At 40.0% G+C, this 12,021-nt stretch overlaps 1 protein-coding gene across 4 annotated transcripts in view; it reads right to left on the reverse strand.

The window, feature by feature from the left end:
* Positions 1-12,021, reverse strand: part of CRY1 (cryptochrome circadian regulator 1) — a 51,311-nt gene that overhangs the window by 13,949 nt on the left and 25,341 nt on the right. For all 4 annotated transcript variants that reach the window (XM_056798813.1, XM_056798811.1, XM_056798812.1 and 1 more), the window contains exons 2-3: positions 5,742-5,850; positions 496-638 (exon numbers count right to left, since the gene is read on the reverse strand). In XM_056798813.1, the coding sequence (XP_056654791.1) occupies positions 496-638; positions 5,742-5,850 (252 nt within the window). The remainder of the gene's footprint in view (positions 1-495; positions 639-5,741; positions 5,851-12,021) is intronic.

Consider the following 12,021-nt stretch of genomic DNA (forward strand, 5'->3'; position numbering starts at 1 on the left):
CCAGGTTTTTCTGAGCTCTTCCTGCTTTTCATTTCATTTCTTTCTTTCCTTCTCCTTCTCCTTTTTTTCCCTTCTAAAACCCTTACCTTCCACCTTGGAATCAATACTGTGTAATGGTTCCAAGGCAGAACACTGTTAAGGGCTAGGCAATGGGGGTTAAGAGACTTGCCCAGGGTCGCACAGCTCGGAAGTGTCCAAGGCCAGATTGGAACCCAGGACCTCCCATCTCTGGGCCTGACTCTCAATCCACTGAGCCACCCAGCTGCTCCCTTGCTTTTAATTTCTTATAGCACAATAGTATTCCATTATTATAATTTACTATAATTTACTCAGCTATTCTCTAATAACTAAAAAGCATTGGTTTAAATATTTTTATACATATAGATCATTTCCTTTTATGGTTTTTTTTAATCTCTTTGGGATACCAACTTGGTAACTATCTTTTGTTAATAACCATTTGAAGTCATGTTTTTAAGATCCTGCCACAGAACTTACTTGTCTAGGTCATACAGAGTATGTGAAATTCGTACAATGACTTCCACTCCTGCCTCACTGGCCAGTTTCTTAATAGCTGCATCTCGTTCCTTCCCAAAAGGTTCAGAATCATATTCAATGGAAAGCTTAGCAATGTTCCATTCCTAAAATCAAAGAAGGCAGACAAAGCAAACAGATTTCAGTAAAATTTTTTCCCATTACAATAGTAAAAGAAATACAATTAGGGAAAATCTTTTTGCATAGAAACATTCTGACCACCATTAATTTGTATGGACTCGTTCTGTTGAATTACTTTGTAGGTCTCTACAAACTGTTGCTCCCATTTACAGCTAATCTGGTGATCTTACAATTACTTCAGACAGCAATAGCATTTTCTGATATCTATGAGGTTAACATTCACTGCAACTTTATCTCTCACAAGGGTTTTATCTCAAGGAATATAGGGGATGGGATAGATGGATGAAATGAGGCTAACTAAATCTTAAAGGGTTGCCTCAACAAAACTGACAGATGGCTCACCAAACTTCCAAAGGAAGCAAGAGAAGACCACAAGAATGTGAAACCAGAACACATCAGGAAATGTCCTAGGTCAGACTAGTGGTCATAAGTCAGTCACATTCAAGAATGACTTATCCTATGAGGTTGAACATACTTATTTGACATTTTAATTTGAATAATGATAAAATGAGGATAATATCAGACATTTATCTCAAGAATGAAATGAAGATTTTATGTATTAAAAGGATTGGAGGAAGGTAGCAAGGTGATGCAGTGGATTGAGAGCCAGGCCTACAGTCAGGAGGTATCTGGGTTCAAACCTGGTTTCAGACACCTCTTAGCTATATTGCCTAGCCCTTGCCACTTTTCTGTCTTGGAACCAATGCACAGCATTGATTCCAAGATGGAATGTAAGGGTTTAAAAAAAAAGATCAGAATGTGGATTCTTCATACCTATGTTAGAGAATCAAAGAATCTTAAGAATCAAAGAAATGTCAGAACTTGTCTGGCCCAAATTATGAGCTCCCATTTACATCACCTTTGACAAGTCATTGGGTAGTCTCTAAATGAACATTTCTGGTGTTAGGGGGCTCACTATCTCTCAACCCAGATGATCATTTAATTTTGGACAATGATAATCATTTCAACAGTTTTCTTTCAGTAAAGGATCTGCCCAAAGTTGAATCACATCTTTCTAAAGATCCAAAGCAGATCCATTAGACATCGTAAGTCCCAGGGAGCCAAAGGTACCAGGACAATCTATTAGCTCAAAGACTGAGAGTTGAAGATTTCTTTTTAACATTCAGAATATCTGATGGGTGTCCCTTTTGGCCACCATATGGGAACAAAGCTACAGAACAAATGTTCAGTCTGGCTTGGGTCCCACAACCCTTAGGTGTTTACTATTCTGGTTGCTTATCTTTATCTCTGTCCCTCTCACACAGAAACACCAAGTCAGCAAGCCTATTGCACACAGAGCTAAACAATAGTAGAAATGACTGTACCTGAGATGCTTTCACTCACCTTCACCCCCAACCCCCAATATTTAGAGACAAAATTTGGAGTGACACTAGTCCCCCCCCACTGCCATTGCCGATGCAGTCAGTCAGTCAACAAGTATTTATTAAGTGTTTACTATGTGCTGGAAATCCAAGCAAAAACAGTTTCTACTCTCAAGGAACTTACATTCTAATGAGGAAAGACAATATATAAAAGGAAGTTGGAAGGAGGGATGGAGATGATGGACAGATCCAACTTGGTGGAAATGAACAAATGGCTGGGCTGGGTGCCCTCATTAAATGGAGGTTCTGGGAGGCAACAAGCATTTATTAAGCACCTACTATGTGCCAGGCACAAAAGCTTTTACAAATATGATCTCATTTTACAAGAAGAGCCATCCAATGGGGGAGAAGGGGCAGAAAGGCCTCTAGAAGTATTATGAATTCCAGGGCAGAAGTGACTGTTCAGGATGAAGAGCTTTCTAGGATATCATAGAGAAGGCCAGAGTGCAGCTTGGTGGCCCCTCCCACCTCCTTACCATCTTATCTTGGTTATTCAGAGTCCATTCTGTTAGGATGAACATCTTTTCCCATTTTATCTCTCCTTGTATTCTCATCCCTATCCAGCTCCATCCAGCCCCACTATCAGTTCTGATTTTCCTCTGCTCTTCCATTCCAGGATGGCTTTTGGAATTTTTGATGATTCATAATAAACTCCTTTCATTCTGCATCTTTTAAGTTCACACTCTTGTGTATCTTGAGAGGAAAACAACATCTCCTATACATTATTTCTAGGGTGGGATGTTCCTCCTTTCATGCACTGTGAAACATTGGGTCAAGATAAGTTTCTACCTTAGAGCCTCTCTCAATTCCCTCAGATCCTAGGCACAATAGTAGACCAGCAGCCTCCAGGTCAGCCTCTTTTCTTTATGGTTCAGTACCTGGATCAATCTTTTCTACCCAACCCTGTTCTTATAATTGGGGGCATGAATATTTATGACAATAGTGTAAATCACACCGATGATGGTGTCACTTCCAAGATCATCAGCTCTGGAATTCCTCTTTCTGACCTAAATCTCTTAGCCATACATCTCTCCCTTTAACTCCCATTTCCTTCCTAAATCTATTATTTATCAAACAAGCAATCACTAAACATTTATTAAGAGCCTCTTCTAGGTGCTGTTGGTACAAAGACAAAAATGAAACAGCCCCTGACCTCAAGGAGCTTCTATTCTCAGGGGACAGGGTGTTATTTGTAAAAGTATGTAGGCTGATGTATCCAGATTACAGAGAGCATGGAGAGAAATAAAGCATAAGAAGAGTAGAAAGATGGGAAGGGGCCAACTTGTTCAGGATTTAAATGCCAGAGTACTTTATATTTGATTCCTTAGGTCGCAGAGAGACACTGTAGTTTATTGAATGGATGAGCAATAGGGTCAGAAACAGAAAATCTTTTTGTCAGTTGAATGGAGGAAGGACTAGAATGATGCAAGTTGACCAACAAGAGGCTATTACAATAGGGTAAGCCAGAGATGAGGGCTTGCACTATATTCCAGGGCTGCTAAGTGACTGTACAAGTAGAGGGAGAAGAGGTTGTATGAGAGATGTCATGAGGTCAAGAGGAAATAACAAGGCCTTCTGAAGAAGAAGCAGGAGGCAGCATGTGCCAGGAAAATTGCCACTACCACCTTGACCACCATTCCCCCTTAGACCCCAAGGGAGTTAGGCAGAACCCTATACTCAAGAGACTAGGAAGAACAATGCTTCCAGCCCATTGCCTGTAGCCATCATCTAGGAAGCAGCCCCTGGGGAGATGTTACCTGGCCACAGTTATCCAGGAAAGAAAGTTCTTGCCACCAAAATCCATGGTTATCAGAAACTGATATTTTTTTCAGTAATGTTGACATTAAAGAATCAGCCTGACCATCTGCTTTGCTGTTGCCCTCTAAGGGCCATGGGACCTTCCACCAGACTGGCAGCTGAAACGTTCTCTATGTGTTGTCTCCCCATTAGAATGTAAGTCCCACGAGGGCAATACTCTTTGAGTTTTATATTTCGTATCTCCAGTGCTTATTTAGCACAATGCTTGGCCCACCAGTAAGCTTTTAATAAATGTGCCACCAGCATCCCCATCCCCCCATGTTTCATTTTTTCATTTCTACCTGGATATGTGTGGCAAGTGTAAGTGAGGAGGTGATGAACCCTAGTTTGTAATAGGAAATTTGGGAGTAGGAAAAGATGAGGAATTCTGATTTAGACAAGGAAAGAGAAGGTCTTTCTATCCATGAAGGATTATCCTGTGGAAGAGGGATCAGGTCCATGTTGGTGAAGATGTGGCACACATACCCCAGCGTGCTAGAGGGGGCTGCTCCATTCCCCAACTCCACTGTGCCTAAGAACAATGTTCACGTGCCCAGTCCTTTTGCCCAGTGGACCAATGTGAGCACTTCCTCCCTCTGCTGTCTGGGGTAATGCTGGGGTAGGGGGTGCTCACAAGCAGCTTGAAGGTACAATTTGGGCATGTGATCTCTGCAAGATTTGCCAACACTGGATTAGGCTCATTTTGCTCAGTTCCAGAGGCCTAGAACAGGAGGATACCACAGGGAGGCAAACAAGTTGGATGTCATAAGTTCCTAATACTCAGAGCTGCCTCAGGAAGGTTGGTGGCTACCTCCCCTAGAGATCTCCACTTAACCAGAATGTTACAGTAGGGATTCTTTCTCTTCCAATTCTGAAATTAAATACATATCTATTCTATATCCCTTAGGACCCTGCCTTTTATTTCACTCAAAATTTAAAAAATTCCATTTAATCATGTTTTTGAAAACCAGTGAATTAAAAAATAATCAATTTCAAGTCTAGTGTGAGTTTTGAAGAAAAATTTTTTATGACTAATAGTACTGCAATACACTAGCCCATCCATGCAATTATATAAGTTATATGTTTATATATAAGTTTATATAACTGTTCTTGGGACTCTTTCTACGTTAAAACTTTTCAATGTAACTGAAAACAAGACTCATGAATAGACACAGTTGTGATCAGACTTGAATCAAGGCCAGAATTCATTAGTGAAGGCTTTGTCAAAGAATCAGGGGTGAGGCAGAATGGTGGGAGGGGAGGAGAGAAAAGCTACTACCAATTAGATCAAATCTTTTTCTTGGCAAGCAGCAGCCTAGGGAAGGCCTTCTGGCCTTATTTAACACTGTCAACAGGGAGAGAATAGTCATACCTCTCCCACTTCCACATGAGGAGTAGAAAATAGCTCTGGGCCAGGTAAACAGTTGGAAGAAGATTAAGAGAATCAGAGGCATATTCCAGAGAAGCTGAACATTGTGAACCTCAATTTCCTCATTTGAAAAATGAGGATATTAAAATCCATACTGTTTCTCTCAGATTTTGTGAGGAAAGTGTTTCACAAATCATAAAACACTATACAAATGTGAGTTATTATTGTTATTGGGGCAAAATGAAAGGGAAGGAGTCAAATAGATCAAGACAGTCATTTCTAACAGTAACAAATTGTAGATTCAAACAAAATTCCCTACTTCACTGGTACTGGCTTTCTGTCTGAATAAAGGAAAGCAACTGGTTGAGATAATCTAAAATTCTATGAATTAAGTAATTCATCAAAACAATTCCTACTTTCTAAACTTTTGTATTTAGCTAAAACTTATACACTCAAATAGAACATTTTCATAGCTGAGAGTAAAGAATATTAATGTATATGTCCAAAGTTTTAAAATTTACCTTGAAAAGTCGAGGAAACACATCTGCTGGCTGTCCACGAATGACGAACAAACGAGAATTTAATTTTCTTAGGTTGGCATCGAGATCTTCAAGACACTGAAGCAGAAATCTAGAAAGAAGGAATTATTCATTTAAAAAGAACTTCTGCTGCTACATTACAGGATATCTAGAAATGCAAACTACAAGATGTTAATGTAGCCTAGAAATCACACTTAAAAATCTAAAATTAGAGGCAAATAATGTTAGAGTGAACAGTGTGCTGGATGTGAAGTCAGGGAGATCTGAGTTCAAGTCTGGCCTCAGACACTAGCTGTGTGACATTGGGCAAGTACCTTATGTTTCTCTCAGCTTCAGTCTCTTCATCTGTAAAATGGAGATAGCTGCAAAGGGTTTTTAAGTTCTAAAGTCCTACATCCAAGTTAACTTATTATAAAAGCAACAGTAAGACACTCCCAGAATTAGAATGGTTTGCTACAATTTTATATCAGTGGGAAGGTACAAATCCAAAGTTCTCAATATCAAATTGTTTAATTTGTCAACATAGAACTTCAGTAAAACAAAATCTTGAAGAGAACAAAACAGAACATCAAGTAATAAAACCAGTTTTGATGTGTACGTCATGAAAAGTCTAGCCTTCCTTCTACTGGAAAAGACTTGGGACTTCCTAGTCATGGCAAAAAATTCCATAGATCTATCTAGCAAAACTAATCCCAAAATCTACCAATTGGTCTAATAAGTAATTCTCCAGTAAGTACTTAATGGTTACTCTGTCCAGAGTGCTAGGATTATAAAGGAGACATCAAAGCATAAAATATGGTCCCTACCCTTATGGAGTTTATAATCTAATGTATTTATTTATGGCCTATTATGTGCCATTGCTATCCTAAACACTTTAAAAATGTGATCTCATTTGGTCCTCACAAAAACCCTTCAAGGTAGGTGCTATTGTTCTCCATTTTACAGATGAGGAAACTGGGGCAAAAAGAGGCTAAGTGACTTGTCTAAGATCACACAGCTAGTAAGTGTCTCAGCTTGGATTTGAACTCAGATCTTCCTGACTCCAGGCCTGATGCTCTCTCTACTGAGAGACCTACTCCTAAACTGGAAAAAAACAGGCCAAACACACATGAAATAAAGAAAAAACAATTAAGTATTATCTGAATGGGAGTCTGAAGGGAAATACCAGTGGGGGTTAAGGTGTTCACAGAGATGACTTTATATATAAGATAGGACAGACTATGGTGTTTTAAACAAAATATTACTAAAGCTGTTACACCTCAGATTCCTTGATAACCTATAGGCAGTAATGGAAGACTGCTACCATATTTTATAGTTGTTAAGAAAGGAGGCAGCTGGCACCTGAAATTGTATGTACTTGATCTTAAGGCTCTTAGAAGACTATTTTCTCTAGCTCATTCAGAAACAAATTCTCCTAAAAGAGCCTCTTAGCTTTTCACAAATATGCATCAAGGGATATAGTTTCTTATTTTGATTTGGAAGTCCTCTTAGAGGGGGTTTGCATATTCTTCTCCCTAAGAGCAGGAGTGCACAGATACAAAACAGTCCATCTGACATATCCATTATTTCATCCTTCTCATTGTTTTTGTTTTTTTTTTACCTTAAAGAGAATTTAAAATACCTTTGGCCTCATATTCATCTTTTTTTCTCAAGGGATGTGTAAGGGATTCCATCAATGTTATATCACTTCTGGGGAAAAGAGATGCTTTCAGTACCAAAGAATTTACATTCTGTATAATTATCCATAACCAAGTTTAACTGGCAGGCAACAAAGCAGGATAATGAATAATACCCACTCAAAAGAAGTATTTCTTTGTTTGGCAGCCACATTTCTAAAGACCTCACAGCAAATAAACCAAGAGTCAAAAAGTGGAATCAGAAGTAATTGGTTTGGAGGACTCCCCTGTAAGTATTAAGTAGCAACGGCAGACCATTATTTCAGTTTCTTTCCTCACCCACATTGTCATACAAACAGGTGGCGCTAGTATCCTCTGGGAGAGGCAATACAGGATAGTGAAAATGTAAAAAAAAAAGCAAATACTAAGCAGGCAAATGGGGACAAAGCCCTGGGTTAATGAACCCCTGTCCCTTCATGCTAGTAATGGCTAAATGAGCATCCTTTCCACTTTAACACTTAACAGGCCTACAGGCTGGAAGGAAGGTTATGATGGAAGGAGTTTTGCAGCTTTAGAGTTCTTTGGATTTGATCCCACTCAACATAGTGTTGGAAGAGTGGCCAGACTGTGGTGTCCATCTGGGAGAAAACCCCAGTGGTGAGCAAGAACAGAACAGAGGGTGCACACTAAATGGATGGACCCAAAGCAAGCCAGCTATTACTGAGCCTTGTCTGTGTCTGAGGGGCATGAATCTTAGAGCCAGAAAAAAAGGGAATCTTCATCTCTTGTCAAATATGCTTTCTTTAGAACACATCAGCAAACAAAAATATTTTTGGATTTGCATCTTCAATTTCATTATAACCAGGCTAACAAGTCCCATTCTCATCATCTTGATCAAATAATTGATTGATCAAACAACAAAGCCTTTTTTCCTAAGCCAAATGGCTGACCTTCAACACAGAATTAAGAATGGAACTACAAATATGAATCTGGTCACTGTTCCTTCTTATGACAAAAATTAACCTACCACGAAGTTGGAGATGACACTAGGCATTAGGGGAGAGATTAGGTCTGAGTACAGTGACTTGGAAGTCATTTGCATAAACATGGCAGCAGGTGAGATCACCACAGAGAAAAGAGAATGTAGAGAAGGGAAATACAATGGACCAGGGTAGGTTCACAGAAATACCATGGTTAGAGAGAAGGAAGTAACAACCAGCGAAAGAAAAACAAAACAAAAACAAGAGATGGAGTGGTCAGAAAGGGAATGGGTAGAGTGAGTTGGAGGAGAAAGATGAATGATGCAGACAGAAAGATCAAGAAGGATGGGAAAGGAGAAAAAGTCAGAAACTGGCAACTAAGAAGTCAGTAGTGGAAAGTAGCATGGTTTTTGGACACAGAGTTGGTGTCAGGAAAATCCAAGTTCAAATTTTGCTTCAGGCACCAGTCTGCATTGGTAAGGGAGGCTTCCTCACCATAAGTTCTTTATATCAGTGAAATCACAAGTCTGGACTAGCAAAACAAAACCCATTACTCATGGGTTATCTTAAAGAGAAACATTTCGGAGGGGTGGGCTAGAAAAAGCCAGAGTATAAGGAGGCAAGGCCTAAATAGATTTCAAAGAAGTAGGAGGAGGAAGCAGCCTTTAGAACACTAACACCAGGGAGGAGAGATTGGGAATGGGCATGTTCACAATAAGGTAAAGTTTGTTCCAGGATGGGGGTAATTGAACTATAGGGAAGAAGTCAGTTTTCCTCTCCTACTCCTTTTATTTTCCAGCATCTGCAATACTCCTTGCTCCTCACTACTACTTCTAGGTTCTCTATCCCCATCACTCAGTAATCTTTCCTCAGGAGGTCTATGGAATCTTCCCCATCTCCCAATCAAAATCCTATAGACCTCCAGGTCATTTCTCCTTCCTTCCTTAACAAGTTCAGTGCATGGCTCATAATCTTTCCTCCCCAACTCCTGCCCTCATACCAGGGTCTTCAATACACAGTGACATTCCCTCAAATACCCTACTCACTTCAGTTCTTCAACCTACTAATTTTTCATAATCTGCTCTACCCTACCTCATTCATGAGATGATCACAGATCTTGCCCCACTGATCACCCACAAATGTACTGCCCCTAAGTTCAAAACTTCAGAAATCCCCTCATCTCAACAGGCTTTCCACCTCTATGCCTACCTTCCTTTACCAAATCCTACTCTTTGTCCCCAGCAGTCCCTCAACCCTCAATTCTTCCCCAGGCCATCATCCTGGCTCTAGCCACTCTTATCTTTTCTCCATCCCTTGGTAAACCAGTCTGCTCTCCACTGCCCTCTTCTCTTGAGTCTTTGGCCCTCTTATATCATCAATTGTGCCCTAACAAGCTGAGTCTTGGGCCAACTTCACAAACTACCACCTTTGCTCCTACACATGGATTTGAAAGAAGGTAGAGAAAAATCACACAATCATTCTGCCTGGACCCACTGCAAATTTATGTTACATCATCTCACCTGGGCCCTCCCTGCTGCTTGGCAAGTCTACCTCCTTTATTAGCTCTCTCCCCCACTCTCCACAGCAACTCTTCCAAACCTCTTCAACCTTCCTTAAACTTCCCATGGTTCTCTCTTCCCCCACTGTCTCAGTTGAGAACCTTGCCTCCTATTTTACAGAAAAACTGAGGCTATTTGCTGAGACACCCTCCTCTCTCCCCTTCCTCACCTCAGATTCTTCTTCTCCTTCACCCTTCTCTTACACAAAGAGGTATCCCTTCTGAACAAGTAATCCCACCAGCATATTCTGTTTCCTCATTCTCTCACTTATTTTCAATCTCTCCTTGCTGGATCCTTACTGCCTATAAACATGCACATGTCTTTCCATCCTTAAAAAACCCTCCTATGACCCATCCATCACTGTTATCTTCCCAGATCTCTTCTTCCTTTTGTGGCTAAACACCTTGAGAAGATCATCTGCAATAAGTGGCTCCGTTTCCTCTTTTCTCACTTTCTTTTTAACCCCTATAATTTGAACTCTGACCTCTGTATTCCACTGAAACAACTCTCTCCAAAGTTACCAATGACTGCCCCCAATTGCCAAATCTAGTGGCCTTTTCTCAATCAACCTTTTCTTGATACTCTCTGTTGTCTAGGTTTAAGTCTTTCATAGTTCTCCTAACTCTATGATTATTCCTTCTCAGTCTCCTTTGCTGTACCCTCATTGGGTCATGATGCCCACTGACAGTGGGTAAACAAAGGGCTCTGACTTGGTCCCTCTTCTCTTCTTTCTCTATATTATTACTTTATTACTACCTCTTATGCAGGTGATTATCAAATCCACCTACTAGCCCTACATTCTCTGCTCTTCTCCAACAAATTTTCAGACGTCTCAAACTAAATTTCCAGTATACATCTTAAACTCAATGTCATTGTCTTTCCTCTTTTCTTTCAAACTTCACTAATCCTGTCAAGTCACCACTACCCTACCAGTCTTCTAGGTTAGTAATCTCAGCATTATCCTTAACCATTCTCTCCTTCTCCTACACATGAAATTAGTTGTCAAATCTTGTCCTTCTACCTCCACAACATAGCTTGTATTTGACTCCTCTATATTCACACACTTGACACCTTAATTCCAAGGACCTAAGCCTCTCACCCAGATTATTGAGATGGCTTTCTCACTAGTCACCCTGACTCTAATCTCTCCCCACTTAATTCTATCCTTCACACTTAAATTAGTGATTTGTCCCATAGGTACATATCTGACCAGGTAACTTTCCTACTCAAATTAGCTCCAGTGACTTTCCTTATTGTTGCTAGGATTGAATATTACTCTCCCATCCCATTTAGCTTTCAAAGCCCTACATAACCTGGCCCCAAGTTTTCACTGGCCGTTGACCCCTCTCCCACAGTGGTCTTTCCAGCCAAACTGGCTTTCTTCCTATTCCTCACCAAAGACACTTCATCTCTCCTCTCTACTTCTCCCTCCCTTCTCACATCCACCTCTTATACATTCTCTCCAGACTCCATCAGCATACAGTATAAGCACCACCACAAGAAGTTTGTCCTGATCCCTCCAGAATTTTTTATTTATTATCTTTGTGTTCCCAGAACCTAATACAATGCCTGGTCTGTTAGAGGCACTTAATAAATACTTGCTGATTGACTCTCCTTCTATTATATGCACACTTAATAAAGGTGTTTGCTGTCTGCTCCTTAGAATATAAATTCCTTCTGAGTAGGTTTTTAAAAAAATTTCTACACCTCCCATCTAGCATATAAGAAGACTTAATAAATGTTTGATTGGATTTTCCCTTATCAGACATGTGATACTGGCACCCTAACTCATCTCTCCGATTCCAGAAAAGATTTTGCAGGAACATTGTATATAATCACCACACTGTGATATGGGGTAAGCCAATAAGTACAAGGGGAAGTAACAAAGATTTCAATGGTATACCTTTTTATGGGTAGTTTAGAAAGCACCAATAAATTAGATGGAAGAAGATACAGTTGCTTTTCTCTCTTGTTCAAATTTATAGGCAGGTCCTGAATAGATCCTTAATCACACACATACATGTGTATCTTGACAAGCATTCATTAACTACCTACTCCATGCCAGGAATGGGGAATAGAAAGATGGTAATAAAACAGATTCTACCTT

Source organism: Monodelphis domestica, chromosome 5, assembly GCF_027887165.1.
Source record: "Monodelphis domestica isolate mMonDom1 chromosome 5, mMonDom1.pri, whole genome shotgun sequence".
NCBI classification, from domain to species: Eukaryota; Metazoa; Chordata; class Mammalia; order Didelphimorphia; family Didelphidae; genus Monodelphis; species Monodelphis domestica.